The sequence below is a fragment of the Lepisma saccharinum genome, chromosome 15, assembly GCF_977018435.1.
Source record: "Lepisma saccharinum chromosome 15, izLepSacc3.1, whole genome shotgun sequence".
Classification (NCBI taxonomy): domain Eukaryota; kingdom Metazoa; phylum Arthropoda; class Insecta; order Zygentoma; family Lepismatidae; genus Lepisma; species Lepisma saccharinum.
The window spans coordinates 7,693,938-7,718,708 of NC_139243.1; the positions used below are offsets into that span (position 1 = coordinate 7,693,938).

General features: G+C 37.2%; 1 protein-coding gene across 1 annotated transcript in view; it reads left to right on the forward strand.

Moving 5' to 3' along the window:
- LOC145999549 (chymotrypsin-like protease CTRL-1) overlaps positions 1-9,419 on the forward strand; it is a 149,411-nt gene extending 139,992 nt beyond the window's left edge. Inside the window, exons 6-9 of the mRNA XM_083136551.1 lie at positions 1,725-1,822; positions 3,329-3,621; positions 5,264-5,415; positions 6,759-9,419. Coding sequence (XP_082992677.1) covers positions 1,725-1,822; positions 3,329-3,621; positions 5,264-5,415; positions 6,759-6,935 — 720 coding nt within the window. The 3' untranslated portion in view covers positions 6,936-9,419. The remainder of the gene's footprint in view (positions 1-1,724; positions 1,823-3,328; positions 3,622-5,263; positions 5,416-6,758) is intronic.
- The last annotated feature ends 15,352 nt before the right edge of the window (positions 9,420-24,771 follow it).

Genomic DNA, 24,771 nt, shown 5'->3' on the forward strand with positions numbered 1-24,771 from the left:
TCCTTCGCCATTACTATCCTTACTTTTATTTTTGGCTGCATTTCATATCATTGCCTATGATGCATCCAAGATATTTAAAGCTGTCATTTTGATCGATATTCTTATCTCTGATATTCACATTTGCCTTCTTCTGCTTTCTTCCGATAACCATTGCTTTCGTTTTATTCACCTTTATTTTCATTCCGAACTGTTCACAGTGGATATTCATTTCTACTATCATTGCATTTATAGTTCTTTCATTTTTTGCCAACACGGCCATGTTATCTGCAAATCTTATACAACATATTTTCTATCCTCCTACTGCTACTCCTCCCTTGCTCTGGAAGCATTTTTTTACTATTTCTTCTAAATAGATGTTGAATAATGTAGGTGAAATGCAGCAGCCTTGTCGTACCCTCTTCCAATTTCACTTCCTTGGCTCATTTCTCTCCTATTTTCACTTTTACACGTTGTTTCATATACTGGTTGCAGATAAGCCTCCTTTCCTTCCAATCTACACCAATATTCTTCAGGATCCCTCAGAGCTTGGTACAGTACAGTTCACTCTATCAAAGGTTTTCTCCAAGTCGACAAATGCTACAAACATTTGTTTACCTTTTTCCAGGCATTTTTCTCCAAGTGTTCTCAGTAGTCCTACGGCGTCTCTCGTGCATCTTCTCTTTCTAAAACCAAACTGTTCTTCCTCTATCTCTCTGTTCATTTTAGAGTTTTGGCATCTATTTAAAATTCTGAAAAAGAGCTTTTGCTGATTGTGATATCAAACTGATTGTCATTCTGAACATTTCTTGGCGTTACTTCTCTTCTTTATAGGCACCACGATTGTTTCTACGAAATTTTCTGGCCATATGCCTTTTTCATAGATTTCATTGCATAAGTGTAGCATGTCTTTCTTTCCTTCACCCATATTTCTTATGAGTTCTACAGGAATTTGGTCACTTCCTGTTGCTTTTGCGTTCTTCATTTCTTTGAGTACAAATTAAAATTCTACCATCCTGATGGGTAGCCCTTTTTCGTCCTCAGATACCTGAACTTCTTTCTCTATGCATAGAGTATCTGGTCGGTTTTTCCTTCTCGTATAGATCTTTTACATACTCTTCCCATGTTTAATATTTCATGTGTTTAATATATCCACATTGCTTCCCACTTCTTTTTTGTAAATCCAGGCATTGAATTTCACGGTACATCAGGTCATATCTCCCTCTTTTTTCTAATTCCTCTATTCCTTCGCATTTTTGTTTCATCCATTTCTCTTTTGCCTTATCTGCTTCCCTTCTTAGCTGGTTATTACGTTCTTTGCATTTTCTTCTTCCTTCTTGTCTATTAATATTTTTCCATATTCTTCTTTCAATCATTTTTCGAGCATAGTTTCTGTAATGCATGGTTTCTTGCATTTCTTTCTCTCCCTGTACCTAAAGTGTCTTCGACGGCTTTGTTAAGGCAAACTTTTATTCCTCGCCAGATCGTGTCACTGTTTTTAAACGTGTTTTTCACTTCAACTACATTTTCTTTCAACTCTGTTTCAAACATTTTCCTTTGTCTTTCATCCCTAAAGTTTCTCGATGTTAGGTTTCTTGATGTTCTGGCCTCCTTTTATCTTCATTAAACGTACATCTATTCGTGTTAAATAACATCTGAATGCACAGAGAAAAACAGAGCTTGTGCTCATAAACTACATTGCTAATGCTTGGATTTGTATAAATCTTTTATTATCTGTTTCATTACAGGCAGCCATTTTGGAGAAGCCAGACGATCTCTATGTGTGTGGGGCGTCCTTACTAGATGAAAGCTGGGTACTTACAGCCGCTCACTGTGTGGATGATTAGTAAGTGATTCCTTCATTACGCCTCTTGCATGGAATATGAAGTTATGTGAATATTGAATTCAAAACTTTAAATTGAGATCAGAGCATACTGATTTTTTTTATAAATAATGTCCAAGATACCGTTCTTTACCTCGATCAAATCTCTTTTTATTACAATACCATAGCTTTAATGGATGATATTCAGCGAACAACTTTCCCCACAATTCATTGCGCGAAATCACGCTCCGCCTCCATGTTTTGGGCAAACAGATCAGATCCTGCCTTGAAAATACGCCGGGTAAACATTGTGCGTATGGTTTGTCGAAATGATTCAAGGTGTGATTATTGTGATCATATGAGGAATGTGTACGTACAAAATTTCGCAAATTTCTCGCTGTAACAAGGCTTCTCATACGCTTTCCTTAACACCCGCAAATCTATTTGCCGGACTTCATGCTGTTCTTTCCCAAACTGCACTGCGTGATGACGTCAAGTTGAATATCATCCATCGAACTAGCAGAAATAAGCAAAAGATTAACTAATTCTATTTTAACAAAGCAATAACAGTATGTAGTGTAACCTCAGTTCTTAGCAAAGTAGGGTTATGTGTACGTAATTATAAATATTAAGTGAATATTACATTCCATTAAATTTCATTTAATTAAAATGCAATTTTATGTAAATGCCTTTACTTAAGTGCTGTATTACATCAAATTTATTATCAGCACTGCAATGTAGACTAACAAATAAATATATAATAATGCATGTTCATTTGAAATAAAATATTCAAAATTGTTGAGGTTTCACTAACTTAAATCATATTTATAAAAATATCAATCGTTTCTGAAAACCACACATCCTTTCTAATGTCTTACACCTTTATTCGTTTAGAAATGAGAAACATTCTGAAGAAATTTCACAGTTATATAGATATTTATAATGCAGCATAATCTTGCAAATACTTTAATATTTTAAAAAAACTGTAAATGATATCCACATAAAGATTATACAGAATCCTGTAGCAGAGTTTCTAAACAGTACTGGTCGGTTAGAATTTAGAATATCAGTGTAGTTTTTGAAAATAAGGGCATTTTCGGAAAATTAGTTGATGTCCATTTCAACCTTAAGTGCATGAAGTGAATTCAGTGAGCCAGGTAATGCCTTCTTATAAGAAGGCCAGTGCAGAGTCTTTATGTACATGCTACGTAATCACTGGTAGGTCATGGATATGCACACGATGTCAGCACAGAGTCGCAAATGTGTGTTGAGTGGGCGAGAAACTGACATAACTTGAACATAGTATTTCTAGTATATGTGTGAATATAAGATAATGATTGCTGTATGGTGATATTATCGGACTGAGATGACGACAATGTTTTGCGACTCATGGCCTACCAGTGATGAGGTTGCATGTAAGCAAATAGTCTGCACAGGCCTTCCTTGTAAGAAAGTACTGGCAAAGTCAGATGATTACATCATCAATGAAGAAACGCCACTCTATAATCATCAATGTTCATTTCTCCACAGCTTGAAGATTCAGAAAAGGTTATCGGATGTGCTGAAAGTACGACTGGGTGAGTATGACGTCACCAACACGAACGAGCCATTACGTCACGAGGAGTTCGACGTCACGAGCATAGTTCTCTACCCAGGGTTCGACAACAGGTCCCTGGCTCATGATATCGCCCTTGTGCGCCTGAAGCAGCCGGCCAGAAGGAAGGATAACATCGATGTAGTCTGCATGCCGAAACAGACAGATTTCGCAGAGCTGACTTCCGAACTAAGGTGCTACGTCACAGGCTGGGGACGTAGGTCTGAGTGTAAGTAGAGTCTAAAGCGCCTTGTACACGATCAAATGAATCACGAACAAGTCGTTGAATTGAACGCTTAAATCTAAATGACGTCAGAGACCACGTCATTTTTTCTCATTGGATTCAAGATTAGGTCAAATAATTTCTATTTAGGAACGAAATAAACGCCATCCAAGCTTGACTCTCGACCAATCAGAGCACATGCTTTTAAAGTCGATTATCGAAAAGAAGCATCAAGACACAGTTGTGATTTGCTAGAAAGGAAAGGTGGAGCTGTGGAACATTTTCGTCTGTATTTATTTAATCGCAATTATACAGCAAAGAATGATGTGCATTTCAACAGCAGTGAGTACTCTGATAATAAAATATGTTCGACAAACAACCGTAAAACATAATATTTTGTTGATCTTAAATTGAAGTTTAGATAAAGACAACGAGAAACAACTATCTGATTATCTGTGGAAATGAGATTTTCATCAAAATATTTTTCTGGTGTCTCGGATAACATTTAGACTATAAATACCGAGAAAATACACCGGCCCCTGTCGCGTAGTGGTTAGCACATCGCGCTATGACGCCAGGGGTCCCGGGTTCGAATCCCGGCCTGGACATGGATGTTTTTGAGTCTCCATTCATCAATTTCATCACATCACTCATCCCAATATTTGCAAATTAGCCAAACGTGGCACAAAAAGCGAAGTAAAATTAAGGAAATCAATCAAAACCGAGAAAATACATCAACATCACACTTCTTTCGAGATTATAATATGCCCTGCATCTTCCTTTGGGAAGATATTTATTATCTTGTTACAGCTAATCTATTTCTTCTCGTGCCGAACACACTGCCACGTTTTGGTAAAATGTGAACTTTTCCAATTTTTCTGTCATGGTGTACATGTGCAATTTCAGACCATTCAAGATTTCCTGTTCAACGACTTTCAATTGTCGATTTAAGCGTTCAATTCAACGACTTGTTCGTGATTCATTTGATCGTGTACAAACAGCAGGAGAAAGAGTAGACATCCTGAGCGGAGGGGACGTCTCAAGCTAACAATAAGTTTTTTTTTCTTTTTTTAATTAAGGTCCAGTACAGTCATGGACACTTCTGGCTTGTAACAATTCCATTGAAAGTTAATGGGATTGTTACAATCCAGAAGCGTCCTATACTGTACACATTACTCTAGGGATCATCACTTCTTGCCAGATCTAAGGGTCATCTTCACAATTTCATTTTATTTAACAGAAACTTCTATGTACATTATCATCTGCAATTTTCTTCTTGTCAGTGTAGAAAAGAAATAACTCGTAGATCGTGTTGCATGCTTAAACTGTAAGCGGGCTGATCATTTTATACTGAATACCTTCTAAAGTTAACATTTTATTTAAACGATAATAAACTGTATATGTTGAAATATGAAATTGTAAAGGTTAAAACATGCAGCTTAAACCTTTATACTTGAAAGAATTAAATCACATAAAATATTTGCCCGTAACAAATGCATATATGAAGATGAAAATCTTATTTATATTATTTCAGCAAACTATAACTTTCTTAATTTAAAAAGTTACTATACAGTACTGGAAAAAGTAAACTATTACTTCCAAACATCTGTATACAAAGTTTTGTGACGTAAACTTTTTCCTCTTTCAGCCGCCGATCACTCGGTTGTCCTCAAAGAAGTCCCCGTTCCCATTTGGACCAATCCCCAGTGTCAGAAGGCTTTGAGGCAACAGTTCGGCCCAGGATATGTCCTTCCAGATACATCAGTGTGCGCTGGCACAGAGGGTAGAGATGCTTGTGACGTATGTATATTTATATCTCTCATGGTGTTTCTTTCTACACACGCACGCACGCACACATGGAGGTTGAACTTTGTATATCCCCCCCAGAAATCCCCAATTTTTCTGCGCCACTGGACACGCACGACAAATTACAAGTGGGCAATTACATTGTGACGGATGTGACATTCAGACACATTTACATTCAATTTTTAGTTATTTTCTTAGCATCTTGAAATATGTAAAGTTATATATTTTCAGAATATTTCTATCCCATCTCAATTTTCAGATACAGAAAATATATTTCTTGTGCAGTCATGGACACTGCTGAGTTGTAATTATTCCATTGAAAGTCAATGCTTTCGTTACAACCCAGAACTGTCCGTGACTGTACTTGTGACGGGTGTGACACTTCTAAGACTTGCCTTTGGGACCTTCCTCAGTCTTTCATAAAACTGTGTGAAATATATGGGTTTACTGAAACAATTTCATTTTATTTTCATAAAGCAAACTTTACGACATTTAAATGCTTTTAATTTATAAAAATATTACTACATACTCTTTTTATAAACATTTTTTGCCTGTGACGGGCGTGACAAATTTTTTTTGACGGGTGTGACACCATGCACATTGTTTACTTTGTAGGATTATGGAACAATGCAAAGGCTATGAAAATTATCATAAATAGGTTCTTCAAACTAAGGTTTCTTTCATAAATGAAGTAGGATACTTCAGAGCTTAATATATAGAGACAATAAATCAAACAATTAGAACGAAATTAGAATTAATTTAGTTTTCTTATGGTAATAAAATCAAATCAAGTGGAGACACCACACATAACATCCCGCTTCTGCGTACTATAAAAAGTAACAGGTTTGAAACAATATGTTATTTAAAAGCCATGAAACTAATGTTTGTATTAATAATTATAAATTCTGCATAGTTTTCCCTTTAATTTCATATACAATAAGTGATACGTACTTTGAATAAAAATAAAATTAACCTTGTTTGTCCCTTTTCACATGGAATGGCTCAAGTGTGAAAATACTCGGAATGATACATAATGAATCATGAATGTTATGTTACAATCCCCTTTATCCACTCTTCCTTTCTTCTTTTATCTATCTCGTTCCAGTTAGCCTAATTCATTGTCATGTTTCTGATAAGTCTATTTTACGTCCACCTCCATGTAAAAAGTTTTTAAAAGCCTAGAAATTTGTTAAAATGTTCAACCTGCATTGTAAACGAATATGTGAATCATATTAAATTCTGAGTAGACAATACCCGATTGTCTCTCGCTTATTACACTCATCCCTTATGGTTTTATAAATATCCATGTTTAATAAATGTTATTTTCTTTTGACAAGGGCGACGGTGGCGGCCCCTTGGTGTGCGAGAAAGATGGCCAGTGGTACCAGGTCGGGGTGGTGAGTTTCGGCATCGGCTGCGGAAGAAAAAACACTCCTGGAGTATATACCCGTGTCTCGATGTACGAAAGGTGGATAACGGAAACTGTATTAAGAAGTAAAAAGCAAGAAAAGTGATGTATACTTTTTCTAAAGCGTGAAATTAGACAGTGTGGAGAAATGGCATTACAAAAAAACAAGAAACGAATCCAGTCTGTAAAATGCGTTTTGTGACAGAAACTTGTACAGTGGATAAGTGATTAGTTAAACTGTAGTTGTGAATGTGTATAAAAGCTGAATAGTGATAAATATTTTGTACACAGTATTTGCCATAGTGTACAAGACTATTTAATGGAAATGTTTCCATAGGTTCAAATTTTTCAATCTATGAAACAGGTGGAAAGTGTCCTTAAGTTGAGCCCATGAGTGCACTATTATGACCTACGTCATAAGATTCCTTTGTGGATCATATCAACTAGAATACTATATAAACTTTAGGATTTTAGTTTATTTTCGACGATACAAGTCTTTTGTAAACTTTGTTCCCGTTTTACCCTAGGTTCATTAACATATTAGCATCAAATACTACAGTATTTACAAGTCTCTCAGATTATAAAGGTACTGTTTATAATATTGAACACATCCGAATTCGGATTGATATAACGTGATAATGTAAAACCATCAAGAAAATTTTAATGGGGTCTTCATCATATCCAAACCAGCTCATATACTTCTCCTTGATGCACCATGGACATAAGAAGTGTGTCTGAGAAACACTTAAATCTTATTATTTTACATTTGAAAGGTCTGAAGGTATAAATTTTATTTTGTGTAGTTCTTTGTAGGTTGTGTTTCTCAACTTGGGAGAAATTTCACCAATTTTGTTCGGAATTTATCGTTTATCTTTATCCTATTCCATCCAAAGGAAAAACTGTTTATTTTATGCCATGCATAGTATAAGAGATAACTGTTTATGAATCTAGGGTTGACCTCAGGACTACTCATCTCATCATTATGCCAATTTATAATCCAAGGAAATTAGGAAAAGTGAAATTGTAATTCGAATGTGGACGAATTAACACTACTTACACCGCACACGAATTTCATACGCAATACCCACAGCACATGAAAATATTTATGCATAATAATATATACTCGCCAAATTATTTATACACTTATGGAAAATAGAAAGTTCTCTGCTCGAGTAAATTATAATTAGATTTCCCTAATTCAATATGGAGCTATTTTCTTAGAACGACCAACAACATACAAGCAAGTTGCAGGAAGTATTAACATAGATTTAACTCTGTTGAACTACAATCAGGGATGAAGGAGTAAAGTCCACTTGCTCATCGTTTTTGTAAGGGTGAAATGTTTTAGCAAGTTAAACAACCATAGCAAATTTCAAATCAAAAAACTTTCTGCCTCTAACATTCATCATGCTTATTAATATTCTTGACTATCTCTGAAACAGTACGTTTAGTATTTGTTTTAGTTCCTATTTATATACTTTTGGATTTAGCACTGGCACACGTTATTTTAAAGTTAACCTAAATTTGAAGAAATATACGATTTCGACAGTAAATTTTCTTGTTCATTCAAACGATAAGTTAAAAAATTATCATAATTTTGTCAGTTTTTCGATTAGTTAAAATCTGATAGTACAGTGGGATCCATGAGTATTACCGTGCAAATTGCCCATCACCATTCGTGCACTTTATTTGACCCAATAAGAGCTTGAAGAATTAAAAGAAAACTCAAAACAAGCTGCTGACAACTTCTACATCAGCATACATAAAAATTGCTTAAAAACACACAGGATGTAAGAGATAAAATAATGAAAATGGTATGGACAATTTGCACGGTAATACTAGTGGATCCCACTGTACATCAAATTATCTGTTCCTATGACATAACTTTTAATTATCATAATTACTACTAGGTATAATTCCTGATTTATAGAAATGAATGTGGTAAAACATAAAAAAGGCTCCATTAACTTTTTACTACAAGAAAATTAAGAACATATCTAAAATTCTATGTATGTTTGAAAAAGTAACGATTTTTATGGAAAAACAGTAACACAAATGTATCCCAAAAATATTTCACATACATGATGCCCTTTATGCATTTCCATGTAATCTTACAATTTTAGATTCAAATTTATTAAATTTGTTAAATTTATTATTACTTTACTGTCTAGAAATTATATTGTGTTCCAACTACTACAAATCTTAATTTATTGCTATTAATTTTCTGCTAACTCGTGAATCTTTTCTTGCCGCATAAGTTGGGCAATTTATCCTAAAAAAAACTATCACCGTGGCCTAAATAATATTATTTTTACGAGATCCGTGCCTGAATGGATCAAGACAGCAAGACTTGCCAGTATTTGTAAGGTTATTAATATTAATTTTAGGCATAAAGCCTCACCATATCATACGAGTTACGAAAAGAAGATAAAGTAGTGTGCATCATAATGAGAGAGATTTCTAGTGTGAAACAACGAAATATATCATAAAAAATATGATTATGGTATGCAAGTGTAAATCTTTGTAGTAATTTATATTGATTTGTTTACATTTGTAATATGTTATTTAATAATAAAAAGCAAAACTTTTACTTTTGTTTATTATTGCTCCGTCAACTCCATCCGAACCGAAAAACATTCTCCATATTAGTTACTGGAAGTGTCTACTGTAATAAAATAAATAACGTAATTTATGCAATACAACACTGACAAACCTTCACAAGCTGCAGAAAATAAAAGAAACACATTTTCTTAAATCCCTTGTCGTCTCATTTTATAACTGCCCTCGTACTAAAAGCTATCATAAGTTACATGTCTTGCATCTTTGATCCTCGATCAACTTTGGTCAGCGGCGCCGTGCCATGGCTCCACCCTCAGAAAAAGAAAAATCACTTACTTTGCCCAAATATAGTTAAATTAATACATTTACGAACGAGGAGATTCAAATCTCGTAAGCGTTCGAGCTTACGGCCGCCTCAATTACTGCGCCGCATCCCCAGCTGTTCTGTCACTTGCTCTGAGCCAGCATAGTCTGGCCTGTGCGCAGAGGCATGCGCGGAGGCATGAAAAAGTCTCCGCCGTTAAAGAGCGAGGAGGTTCGAATCTCGGCCTGGGCATCGGTGTTCTCTGTGAGTGTTCACTCATCCTTATCTTCGCGATTAGGGAAAAGTAGTACAAATGTGAAGTAAAATAAACCAATCTTAAGAACTCGGAATTTTTGTCTGCAATTTTAGTAAACAAAGTTCCATTAAAATTACCTCTTTCATTAGATTTCTATGACATATGATAGCGAAAATTGTTCGATTTCTTGATCACGTTGGCACTACCCATCATACTAGCTGCCAGCCGCCACTGACTTTGGTAATGATTAAGACTGGGGAATTTATGAAATGTCATCAATTTTTTTCTAACCCCTGAATGTATTGCTAAACATGACGATATTTTCTCTTGAGTTAGGACCAGAAAACATTGCTTTTTAAGGTTTCTCATCTGCATTTGGTTCCTACCAGGGTTGTTAAAGGTCCAGGAATTTTAAAGAAATTCAATTCCGGTCCAGGAGAGAAAATCAGCAAGCGTAAATGGGTTCTGGACCGTAAATAACCTTTTTATCTGTAAAAGTATTTCAATTCGGTTCAGTATATACGGTCCAAGTTCCGTATTGAAATGAAACAAAACTCAACTTGGACCGAATTGAAATTGTGCGATAAAAAAGGTTCCAGTCCTGCAGAGGAACCAATTAGAATTTAACAACCCTGTTTCCTCCAAGAACGCATCAAAAAATCTATCGTTATCTTCGGCTCCAGTTCAAAGAGGAAGGGGGGAGTGGACCTATTTGCAGATGACACAACAACAGAAAGAAGGGAGGAATAGAAGACTTGCAGTAGCTACAAATTAAACATACACTAACACCTATGTTATACTCTATCGCTTCGATAGTTTAATCACCAAATATTTGGTTGTATACAGGGTTGTATTCATGGCCGTAGGCAAGAAAAATTTTCGGGGGGGGGTTCATTCATAATTGTTCCAATGGGCGTCGCCAGAAATTTGAATAAATAATAACAATAATAATTAAAATTTCATAATAATAAAACAATTTTATTCCAAAATAATAATAATACGGTAAACCCTCGTTAACACGAATCTCAAGGGACCAAAAAATCAAGAGTTCGTGTTAAAAAAAATCGTGGTAACCGGAGACTCAAATTTCATTGTTGCAATACAGTTCTTTCTACACATTAACCATTTACAATACGTATTACGTATGTCATCATAGAAAACACTACTACTACTACAGTAATTAACTTTTAAAGAAAGTACTCATAGATCATTTTCTGGTGAAAAATTCCTGTATATTGCGCTGTCCTAGACGGGAACGCAAATGCCTGGTAACTTCACGGCCAACTGTACTCATAGCTTCCGTAAAACTACCAGTCAATTCGGATCAAACTCCCACTGGCTACGTTTTAAAGAATAGAAAAACACATCAGAACACAAAACTGAATTTGTTGGTTAAATATGTATAAGCTCATTGTTGACGCGATTGTCGAGCAATTGCACCCAAGTTTTAATCTTCATATTACTCGTACTGGGTATGTTTTAAAGAATAGAAAAACACATTTGAATGCATTGTTGATCTGAAATTGTTGCTTACTGTATAAGTTGATTGTTGACAAGATGATAGAGATTGTTGAGCGATTTCTTATGAGATCTAATGACGCAATGGACTAAAAAACAGTTCGTAATTCGTGGTAACCGAAATTCGCGTTAACCGATAAAACTTTCTAGAAGATATAATACATCCCTGCCGGGACCAACATTTTGTTTATGTTAACCGAGTGTTCGTCTTAAGCGAGTTTGTGTTTACGAGGGTTTACTGTAATTATTTTTATTATTATTATTATTATTATATCCTTGAGGGAGCTTACTCAATCCAGCAGATGAGTGAATATCCAGCACAAGGTTATTTTTCTTTTTACGTTTCATAGTACTGAAATGCACAATTATTATACTTTGTTATTAAATTTTTAGATACCTTCAAGAAAAGCTCTACAATTTAGATGCAAATTTTAGTCATAAAGTTTTTGTTGTTTGACCTTAAAACTTAATTTTTGGAATTTTGAAAAGTGTAGAACCAGTTATTCTCTTTAAAAACTTAGGTAATGCGCTGTGAAACTGAAGATCCTAGGTTTGAACTCCTATCAAGGGGGATTTTCGACTTTATCGGACAGGGAAATCACAAGGGAATTTTCAGTCTATATTCCTTGTGACGCAGGAACAACACTGGAAAGAGGACAGCAAAAGTGAAAATGGAGGGCTCGCGGGTGGACTGCGAATCCGAGAAAAAATTCTGTTTCACTCAAGTTTCAGAATTCCAAATGTATCAAAATGATAGCGTGATCGTTTCAACATTGTATCCTTGTACGTTTGTGATGCTTCGAAAAAAAGTTGAAAATGAGTTACAGATTTTGGTTTCTGAACTTCCATTAATCCAACATGTCAGATGTTTCTGGGGGGGTTGAACCCTAGAAACCCCCCTCTAAGTACGGCCATGGTTGTATTGTAAATAAGGATGAGGCGGGATTCCTTCCCACTGGATATTGTATACCCACAACCCCTCTAGTTGCAAATATTTAGCCCTTGTGGGAATTTTATAAAAATACCCCGATGCTTCGATAGAAATTACTGGACTCACCCTCCTCCCAACTTCATTTTCAAATACGTATTGGTACTATTCACGTACTGTCACAAGTTAATAATTAAAATCCAGCTTAGCTTTTGGAGCGTGGTGTTGATCGCATCACCTCCAAAATGGCTGAGATCCAGCCTCACATCCGCGAAAACGTGCCTTCATGGTGTGCAATATGCACGGGAAACTTCACTTTTAACATTAACTTTTAATATCTAAATTAACTTTTATAGTTCTTTAAAAAAATCAAGTTATCTCTTGCGATTTAAAGCTTATTTTATGGGTCGTGTTGCAGTATTCATTCCAAGGAGTCCCGGGTTCGATACCCGGTGGAGGCACATAGTGGTTCGAATCCACTTAAACTGTAGGTCCACACCCGATTAGCCTTACTGTGCATAAAGTGGGCTTCAAACACCAAATCAATCAACCCAATCAATCCTTCTTTTGACCCTGTGAAACAAAAAAGGCTTTGGCCAACGTTCCTGTTCCTTGTAGCAAATAAGTTTTCACTATCTTTGTAAAGTCAATGCATTCATGAGAGATACGACACTATTTTGGAAATAGAGCATGATTATTTCCAAAATAGTTTCGTATCTCTCATGAACTCATTTCCTCAGCATTTGTTCGGTTTGTATTTGTTGAGAATATCTGTAACTAGGAGACGATCAAAGAACGTTTCTCAAAGCTTAACGTACTCATATTGTCAGTTGCTGTTCTAAACATTCCAGAGATTTCGCTGATCCAGCTTAATAAATTAATCTGTAACAGTGGAGTTGCATATCAAACTTTGTAGCCAACAGAAAGTGAAAAGCGAACAAAGCTGGAGTGAAGAAAGTCGATAGCGAGAGATAAGGTTGCACCATGGCAAGTCAAGCACCTTTCCACATGTCACGTGCTAGAACTGAACAGCCACTGCAATACAAGGCTCGAAATTGTTCTTCGGAACAGAGAAGCAGCATGGATGACGATATGCCACCATTGCCCCTCAGCTTGCGAAGATATTTAACCGAATTTGAAGACTGGAAGGTAAAGCGACAGAACTTCAAGAGTCAGTATGAGAAGGAACATGTTGAGTTTTACCTGCAGAACAAATCTCGAAGGACAAAAATGGAGATAAATGTGCTACAAAGAATTCTGGTAATGATCACTGTATGCTATCTGTGGCAAAACTAGCAACTAACTCATGTCTCATGTAGTTCCAGTACTTCTAGGGTTAAAAACTGTCCAAATAGGCAGGCGAAAAGGCACTCGAAAATGTGGAAAGTAGGCATTAACATTTAAAAAGGCATAAAAAAAAAGTAAAGTGTTCCCCTGTGCATAGCACCACGCCATGAAGGCGTATAGGGGGTGTGGGGGTAACGCATAAAAGAAATATGCCTTTAAAAAGGCATAAAATAGGTATTCGCTTTCAACACTGTGAATAATGAAAAAAACACATTTTAAAATTTTCTCATCTAAAATGTAATAACTTCCTTCATAACTAGGTCTCGGAAGTTGAAGACCTATAAATTGCCAAAAAAGAGACCTATAAAAGACCTAAAAAATATAAAAATGACCTAAAAAAGGAAAATAAGACGTATAAATGTGATCCAAATTAATTAATAACTTCAGTTTTAATTATATATTTAATGAATAAAAAAATTTAAAAATCTGGTGGTATGGAACACACAGTGCGAAAAAACTATATGAATGAAATGCTTCTTCTTTCAGTCCAAAAATGTTTTTCTCTCGTTTCAGGGATGGTTCAAATATATTTCTTTCTTTCTTTTTTTTATTTCTTTACTACAGAAAGGATGTTTAAGAGGTGATGAACTGATGATGATTCGAATTGAGAATGGGCAGTAAAAACGTAGTCGAAAGAAGGTGAAGTTGCAAAAAAAAAACCGTTAAGACCTTTAAAAAAAAGGGCTGAAAAGGACCAATAAGCCAAAAAAACGCCGAAAGAGGCAAAAAAAAGGCCAAATAAAACCCACCTTTTTCTGGCCTATAATGACCCAAAATTAACATATATTATGTTGGGCCTCGTCTTCGGACACTAGGAAAAAAAGGATTTTTCCTCAACTTCCGATCCGTATTCATAACATTAACGGTAGTAATTTTATAATGCATACAGAGGATTGGAAACAGTATGCATACATTATTTATTCCTTTTCAAAACAGGAAAATTTTTAAACTTATCTGTTCTAACCACAAATAACAGAAACGTTTTACAGCGTACATTTTCCCTGCATTCATGATGAGAGGTCATTTAGAAAGTAATAGTCATATACCCTTGTTGGGATTCGAACCTGGAACCTTCGGTTTCGAGATCGTGGGATTGGCCGTTGAACGAACTCGGTCACGAGTGTGGCTATAAAAAAAAAAACCTCCCACCTATGCACATTGAATAGGGGTGACTGTTAAGATCTAGTTGTCAAAAGAAGGGGAAGCATCTTCCTGCGCCCCCTGAATTCGCCTGTGAAGAAACCTAAACTAACATGGCACAATAATACGGATTTCGCAGGCACCAATAAGCAAAATAGGACAGTATAGGCATCAGCCTCGTAGCTAGATATTTTCGCGCCCAACGCAGTATTGTGTTTTGGGACCCTCCTCCTCTCACACCCACAAACCATCATGCACCAACATTTTATGTGCGTCCTTCGATCTTTTTTTGGTAACACTTTACTATACCGGAGACGGATTTCTTCAAATTTACAGGAGAAAGTACTAACGCAAATCATTTTCTATAGCGTTGTTGATGTTCGGGAATATAGTTTTGATCTATTTTAATGCGAATGCATGTGGTTTTCTACGAAAATCTATTTCCGATGCGCTATTGCTGCTGCCGCCACGATGTTGTCCATATATGCTAAACTGAACGAAAGGAGTGCTAATGGAACCTAACCTAACAGGCCTAACCTAACCTTGTAGGCATACCTCATCCCCGTGATGGTTCGTGGGGCTATCGTGAATTTTTGGGCTAGCGTCAATGATTTTTGGGGCTACCCGTAGATGGTTTGTGGGAAATAAGAAACAACAGTAAGTACTCGTTAATGTCAGAAATAGACATTATTTTCGTTATAAATTCATTATTTCACCTAAAGAAATGTTCCGCAATGCAGAAGAGTCCGTTATCAATGTAAAAAATTGCAAAATAAATCATTGATAGGTGTCTCTGGTATAGTAAAGTAGTACCATTTTTTTTTCTTATGCCATGGTTTGTGATATTTAAATCCTACAAAATTTTGAAATGAGGAAACATAGGAAAACTAATCAATTTAAAGATTCATACTTTACATTTCTTATTAAAAATAAAAATTAGCATATTTAAGAATCTTTCAGTTATGTCTTAGTGTCTGAAGGACATCTTTAAAAACGTACTATTACTACTACTACTTTGCAAAACTGAAAATTCCAAGTGTAAATTTCTCCGTCGTATATTCTTTGTTGTATTATTATTATTAATCTTTGAATGGAGACTTAGCCTTCAGCCCACCACCTAGCCTACCCCTCGCTACGGGCCTTATATGCACTCTGGAATTCACATAAAATGATTGTATTGTAACCTACTTCTGTACTGAAAGCATGCGAATTTGATCACAGAAATAAAATAGGCATTTAGGGTCAATGTTCTGGATCTAATCATGAAGTACCTTACTGGAACTTAAGGAAAAAGGGCAAAAATACAAAAGATAGAAGAAACTTGAAATGTTGTGGCTATTCTCAAAGTCATAAAGTAAGAAAATATTTACTAGAATCAGTGGCGGCGATTAGACTTGGCAATTTGCCCTCCCTCCCCCACCACACACACATTTTTGGGCCCCCCATACTATGGTATCTTCAGTCTAATCCTTGTCTACCAAGAGAAAGTAAACTGTCCTTGTCCCCCTCCCTCCAGTTTTGGCACCCAATAGCCGCTACTGACTACTACAGAGCATTCCCTGACATTCGCTACGAGACTCAGCGGAAAGCTGCCCGGCATCAGCGCTTGTTTTTCCCGGTGAACGGGTCAGCGACAGTCGCTAGAGTCGGCTATTAAAATTACAGTTTTCATATTGTGTACTAACCTTGACTACAGAAGGTGTTGAAAATGATGTCCCTCTCCTGCAACATATTCCTGGCATCTCCGAAGAAAATTGGCATTTACACGTGCAAGTTCGTCTACTATAATTCTCCCGATTTTTCGTACACTACTCTCTTTTAACTCACGAATGGTGTGCGGATTGTCTTTGTATACTTTATTTCTCCACTTTTCTTTCCACTTTTATTCAGAACTGACCCTGTTACTCTAAACTTTTTTACGAGGTTTAATATAAGCGATTGTCGCGGACCCGTTCACCGGGAAAGACAAGCGCTGATGCCGGGCCGATTGCCGCCGAGTATCGTAGCGAATGTCAGGGAATGCTCTGTAGAATATATATTACAAGAGAAATTATTTGAATATGCACAACAGGGAAAATAAGCATGTGTGGCGAGGCGTGACATTCTTTTACACGTTCCTATGTAGTCGTCGTACGATTTGCCGAATGTGGGGGTTGATCTTTCAAAAGGGGTGGAGGTCGCAATATTTCTTCACGGTAAACTGCAAGGTCATTGCATTTTCAAATTTAAAAGCTCATTGCAATTCCAGAGATCTTAGGACGACCACAGACAACCACCGTTGTCCCATACGGTGGACATTACGAAATCTGATTACTTTGTGTTCCTCCTCTAATTAAATATAACAAATTGAATTACGAAGTAAAATATGCCTAATTAATTTAAAACGTCTTACCTTGTACGTAAAGTCGAGCCTCCTTCTTTTCGTGGCGAATTTGTGAATGACTGTGTTGTAGATTTCTTGATTTTCTCATAACATTCAAATGGTAGTGAACCAAAAGGTTATTGCTTTGAACTAAACACAATATCTTGTTCCGGCTCCCCAATAGTACACGCTATTCTTCACTGCTAATAATATTAACTTAATGTGCTTCCTGCATAATGTAGTACGAATAACTACACCGTAAACAACTCAACTCAGGATACACACAAAAACACACCGGTTCACTCCGTTTCGTTACACAACACTTCACACAGTGCCAGAGAAAACCACGTTAGGTGGCGTTCGAGTGGCATGACTGCAGAGTACAATCAAACGCTCCTGGACATAAACTGCCCTGGGAATCTGTTGCACGCGGTAAAGAAAAACAAGCTAGTGGGCGGAGACAGAGTCGAACGCCTCGTCTATACTAAGTAGGAATAAGCCTTGAAAATGCAATATAGCGGGTGAAATTGAAACAAACGGTTAAAGTAGGCTTTGAAGAAGCTCTAGAAGAGAGTGAATGCACTCAAACAGAAAATATAAGTGAAAACGCTCTAAAATGAAACAAGCACTTGAAACAAAAGCATACAGCGAAATTGAGCATTTGAAAAAGCACTAAAAGATAAGAAATACGCAGGTATTGGACGATGCTCCAAAACAGGTAGAATTGTACTGTTGAAGACTCGCTGAAGCAGAAAAGCACTTGAAGATCTATAAAACAAGTGACATCCAAACAAGCAAAGTAAGCACTTGTAGGTGACCTAAAATAGGTAGAAGATGAACTTGAAGATGAACCAAGACACATGAACATGCTGTAAAAGAAGTACTCGTACAATGAAATTAAATACTCGTACATGCACAAAACAGGTAAAATTAATTTTACTTCCCTTTTCTTCCACTTTGGGCTAATCGGGAATAGAAAAGGCAAAATGAGCATTAAAGGGGGAGGGAATAATCACGAAAATCTGTTATATTAAGTCCCTCAAAAACTTACATACTCATGGACACTAGTGTACGCAGGATATTTTTCGAAGAGAGCTGGAATTGTAAAACTGGATGCGTTCTGGAGAGGGAGCTGGATTTACAATGCTCGTAAAATATTTCGTAACTATCATTTTTAACATTCGTTGTAATAATAGTTGCTCAAAACAAAAATTGTAAACACGGATAATTTTAAAGAGGAGGGATACATTTACCACAAAATGTTTCCCCCAGAATTGTTCACAGCTTTTATTTCAAAATGTTGATTTTCTCTCTCTGCGTACGCCAGTGATAGTGGAGTCTAACGTCAGCAAACATATGAAATGAAATCTGCATGTAATGGCTGTTTCGGAGAAACATGACTTTCGACGTTTTATTTTTCAGAGCCTTAAGGACATTTCGGAACAAGGCGATATGGATCACCGGAAATCTTGTAATGTGATCTCTCGGCCACCAGGAGAAAACCAACACGAGAAACCGAAAAGCTCGACTTCAATAATAAAAAGCAAACGCACGGTACGAAGGAAAGACCAACTGCTGCTTCCACCATGTTTAAAGTTAATGAAACAGTATCTAAATGGCGACTCGATTAATGAAAGCGAGATCTCCCACTTCAAAAAGGAGGAGCAAAGCGCTCAAGTTAAGGTGAGCATCTACAGACATGTACAGTGGGATCCACTAGTATTGCTCGAGAAATTGTCCATGTATATTTTCATTGATTTTTCTCTTACATCCTATGTGTTTTTAAGATATTTAAGATATGGATTTTTATGTATGCTGGTGCAGAAGTTGTCAACCGCTAGTTTCGAGTATTCATTTAATTCTTGAATCTCTTATTGGGTCAAATAAAGTGCACGAACATGGTGATGGACAATTTGCACGGTAATACTCATGGATCCCACTGTACAACACACACAAATGTCGGCAGTGGCGTATGCTGGTTTAAACGAGTGGGTAATCTCCGACCCACTTGATTCATCCACTCACTCCTGAAGTCTCCCTGCAAATTTTCCTCAGCATCAATACAGAATTTATGAATACGTGTCTGGAAAAGGTTACCTTATTGTTGCGACCTCCATCAATTAATTGTTGTGATTGCAGTTAATCTAATAATAAAACAAGAAAGTAAATAAACCTATATAAAAACAACCTGTAACATACAATATGAAAATAATGTTGTTGGATTGATTGAGTTAGGTTATTTTACGTCGCTTTTCTTCCTGTTTTGGCTAATCGCGATGAGTAATGATATGATGAAATTGACATTTACAAAGAACGCCCATGCCGGTATTCGAACCCTGTGCTTCTGGCGTCGTAAGGAGCTGTGCTAAGCACTCGGCCACGGAGGTCGGTGTAATTTCTTGAATTTTTAATTTAAATTTAAATTTATTTAAATATCTTCATATTCAATATTTAAGCTTTTCCCCTTTGACAAATTCTGTTCAAATAGCAGAGATGAGGAAGACAGAAGCAAATGTAAAATGAGAATTAACATAGAATTGGTTCGCAAATGTTGTTCAGATTTCCCTGTTTCTCGCGCACTTTCAGATATATTTTCCCTACTTCCCTTTTCAGTACGTAATTTCTGAACCCAGAAATCCCGTTCCTGATAAATTTCCCTGTCGTAAACAACACAGCTCCTACGATACAAAGGCCATCGGGGAAGAATGGCAGACGAGGGCGCCAACGGAGGGTAAAGACTCTGGGGTGGAGAGTGCGACCGGTGGACTCTCTCCCAAAGGTTACCTGGCCACGGAATCACCGCGCCTTAGAAGCAGTGTTTCCTCCCCCTCTCCCCTCCCTCCCGCCAAGGGATTTAAAGGGAGCAGGTGGAATCTCATCCTACCCCTGCCGTGATTCCACCAGCTGGAGAACTCCCGGACATTCAGCGGAAAACGGTTGAAAAAGTTCGCGCGCTGGAAGCAAAGAAATGTATGAATCAAAGATTGGTTCGGAAGAATATTGCGAAGAAATAATATATATATATATATATTTAAATATAGTCGGGTCATCTCCGATTACCTAGACTACCCAGAGTATACGTCGCTACTAGTTGTGATTTATTTGCTGGAGAATGTAGCCGGTGGTACGCGTGCGTCGCATGCTGTCGATTTATGTCTGCTTTTAGCTTTGGTTGTTTATAGTTTACATAGTCTACGCAGAGCCTAATTTAAAATGTCGCTGTCCCTACACCCATAGGCGTAACTTGGAGGGGCAAGGAGGGCACTCGCCATCTCCCAATTTTCAAGTTTGTGGACCTTCTTGGCGGACTGGTTGTCACTCACGTAACAACGCCAGGGTTCGTCCCTGTTTCGCATCCCGGCCTGGACATTGATGTTCTTGACGAGTGTCCCTTCACCAGTTCCGTATCATCACTCATCCTCGTCGACATTATTAGCCAAAGGCTGAAGAAAAGCAACGCTAAACAACAATTTTTTAAAGTTAGTAAACTTGTAAAAGTATTACAAGTTGGATTGATTGATTGATTTAGTTTATTTTACTTCGCTTTTTGTGCCACTTTTGGCAAATTTGCGAATGGGGATGACAGATGATATGATGAATGAACTCTCACAAACACCCATGCCCAAGCCGGGATTCGAACCCGGGACCACTGGCATCGCAGCATGATGTGCTAACCACTCCACCACAGAGGCAGACTATTACAAGTTGGAGCAATAACATTTAGTTGAAATGGGAATTTTAATAATTGTGTGCATTATTCAGTGAATTTCAGAAATTCATTGACTTCTAAATGTTATACAATAGTGTTCGATGACCTACCATTGACTCTTCTTTCACTTCACATTCTACATATATACTGCTGGACAATGAAAACCGGACACTTTAATATTTGACATCTGAATTGCAATAACAGCTCGCAGGTATATTACAGAATGTTCGGCAGATCATGTAGTACCATATGCACCATTCATAGGCTCGGACTTTGTTTATGCATTCGTACTTAATTCAGTTTCTGCAACATTTAGTTAGCCCTTGTACCAGAGTTTTTATCGACCCATTGCGTTATCACAAAAAATGCAAGTGTCCGGTTTTTTTTGTCCAGCAGTATAGTAAAATAAACCAAATCAATCAATCAACGTTCTACATTGTATGTCAAAACATCCCCTCCTCGCATGGGTTTGTGACTAACACCTGCATTTGTTGTTGTAATCACTTGACATTACTGGCATGAGGAGGATTCGTCTTTCGGGAGGGGCTGTAAAGGTGTGTAGCACATAATTGCTTTCTGGGGAGAGGGTGTGTACAATAAGGTATTTCGTATATTCAGAACTTTCTACTGTCAAAAATGGATATCAGGGGTCATTTTAATGAGGGAGCTGTATTTACCAATCTGATTTCTCCCGATATCTACACTGCTTTTATTTTAAAATGCTTATTTTCTTAAAATTTCGGAGGGGACTGTAGCCCCATCAGCCTCCCTCTGCGTACGCCAGTGTTTGCTATATGTTTTAAGTAAAATTTGAACTTGTGAACACAATTGTAATATGAAAAACTGGTAACTAACATTTTAATGAAATCTGCAAAATGAATTTTTTTCCCCTTGTTTCTTTACATAGGAAAAGATTGAGTACCTACAATTTCCTCTTTCCTGGACAGATGCTGAGAATTTATTGACCTTCCTAGAGGAAAAGAAGCAAGAGGTTATCAGTTCTGCAGACTTCTGTTCTGCACTGAAAGTAATTGAACAAGAAAGGAAAAGAATGATCGTTAAAAAAAGGTAATTAGGCTAGTAATTAGAAAGCTAAGTGATACAAAAAAGCAGCTAGCAATAAAGCTGTGCATTTGTGGGATCATACCAGGTGTGCCGGTTAATAATTCTTAATTGATCCGAAAGAAAAGAAGTGTATCTGGGGAGAAAGGTAACAAATGCTTTATTCAAAGTATGTGCCATCGATAGCTATCTGTTCGTCAAATTGTGGATGCCCTTCCAGAAAAATCGTTCACATTTTGAGGTGATCCAGTCAGCAAGCCATTGTTCGACATCTTCGTAATTGTTGAAGTGTTGCTGGGAAAGTGAGTGAGAAATCAATGAAAACAAGCGGTAGTCCGAAGGGGCTAAGTCTGGTGAGCATGGCAGGTGGGGCAAGAATTCCCAGCCAAGTGCAGAAATGGTGTGTCTGACGCCTTTTGCTGCATGTGATGAGGCGTTGTCGTGCTGCAAAATCACTTTTCCGTGTCTAATCACCCAATTTGGATCTTTCCCATGGCATGAAGACGATAAGATATGGTTTGGCGACCAACATTTAACTTCTCTGCCAGTTGTTGTTTCGTTTGTGTATCGTCTTCCTCCAACAGTGCTTGCAAATCGGCATCTTGGATTTTTTTTCGGCTAGCCCAGCGATCTTTGTCTTTAAAGTCAAACTCACCACTTTTGAATCGTCGAAACCAACGCACACACGCATCTTGCGTTAGGACATTGTCACCATACGTTTCCATAAGGAGACGATGGCTTTCACGTTTTTCTTTTGATTTAACAAGAAAAGCACATGCTCCTTATTTGGTTTGAAGGTCATGTTTACCACACAAACCCAATATCACGATCACTCGCACTCGGTTGTACATCCACGGCGTTTTGACAGGCACTGTCCTGGCAACACACTGACGTAACAGTCGAGACTGTGCACCAACCCTTGCTTCCAACGCCGAAATTAAGAATTATTAACTGGCACACCAGGTATATTTGAATCCTGGGTAAACCCTACTCTGCCTCTCTCTTCATTATAATGAAGATGAAAACTATGAATAAACAAGGAACAAAAACAAGTATGTATGCACGCAGACTATTTACAATGAACATCAACCAATGCAGATGAAAACTTTGTCAACCCACTAAAATGATAGATGCCATCTTAGAAGATTGTGGACACTATCCACGTTGCACTTAATTACAGACTATACATGCTGTGAAAATGGAATGATGTTTTCTCTGTAAATATGGTTTCCTACATCAAATAAGCCTTGATAGATTTATCGAGCTTTCATTGCTTTTTTGCCAATTTAGCTAATTGCGAACATGAGGATGAATGATGTTGAAAGTATACGCACACACATTTATGGACAGAACACAAGCCAAAAAGAGGCTTATACCAGCAGTGTCCAGAAGCCAGAGCTTCATTACCCTGCTAAATAGTGTTTACAATCTACATTGTAGAAGAAATGTTGACATTTGGGTGTCACCCCTTAATCAAATACATGTACAGCTCACCGCTCACGAGAAGATCCCCAAATGAGGGTAGAGGATGTGCGGAGGGACAGGGGAAGATGGTCTATTTGCAGATCTTAGAGGTAGCAGGAAGTCTTCCGCTGTGGTCATTGTCATTGTCATTGTGGAAGTGCTTATGCGTGGGTATATAATTGTGATTTTTGGGGGGATTTTACATGGTTTTCATGGTGTTTTGAGAGTTATGGCAGGTGTAAGGAGGAAAGATGCTACTGTGCACAGTGAAGAACGTGAGATTATCAGCAAAGTTATTGAATTCTGAGATCGTGAATCTGAAGAAAAGAAATCTGTCAATTACGCAGAGCACCAAGTGTGCGTTTGCAGCAACAGGTTTGCCGGAACCGATGATCAAGAGGATTCGGAAAGAATCGCTTGAACGGAATGATTGGCCACCCATGAGAAAACTTGTTTCCTCCGGAAAGATTAGGAAAACACCATTTCACCGTAATGGACTCTCAATGATTTTAACATGAATGTCATCATGAATTCAATTACTTTTGAATTATGAATTTGTTTATTTCTAATTGGTTGCCGTTTTTCTTTTCACTGTACATATTTTTTGTATTGCTTATCCTGTACATTATTTAGCTGTGTTGTCTCTGAAACGTTGAAATAAAATAAATTATCAACACCGTTGATATGAATCGATCAGCCCTAAAATTTTCATGTCAAACCTAGATCGACAAAGTAATGTTTACTATTGTTGACATTTGTAACTCTGCACATTAAGTGCAAATAAATGTTTCCTATTTTTCTTTGCCATTTTCTTCGAACGGCAGTGCTGTAACAGCCAATTCAGTCGTTAATAAAAATATCTTAAACATTGTAGTTAGTACAATCGTAAAGTTCTTTATTTATAATAAAAAAAATCTGTGTACTCTGTGAAGAAATCAACACCAGATTGACTATGATCATACCTTGACCGCTAATGTGGATAACCCTGACCGTGCACGGACAGTGACTTCAGCATAGATGTGAATCAAGCCTTACAGCTTACAGACACACCAAAGCGCTTGTTTCTGACCCAGAGTGCACTCCCCCAACGTTAATAGTGGGAGTCGCCTGCCTCTACGTCATTTGACTTCCGGCAGGGATCTTCTGAGTGGTGAGCTGTATTTAGTAGCTCATGAATATGGAAGCCAGAGCAGCAGCATATTTTCCCAGTAGTAATTGCTGCTACAACGGTTTCAAGCATTCCCATTGGCTCTTAAATAATCTGAGGTGCTTAGGTTAGGCTTCTTGGGTTTG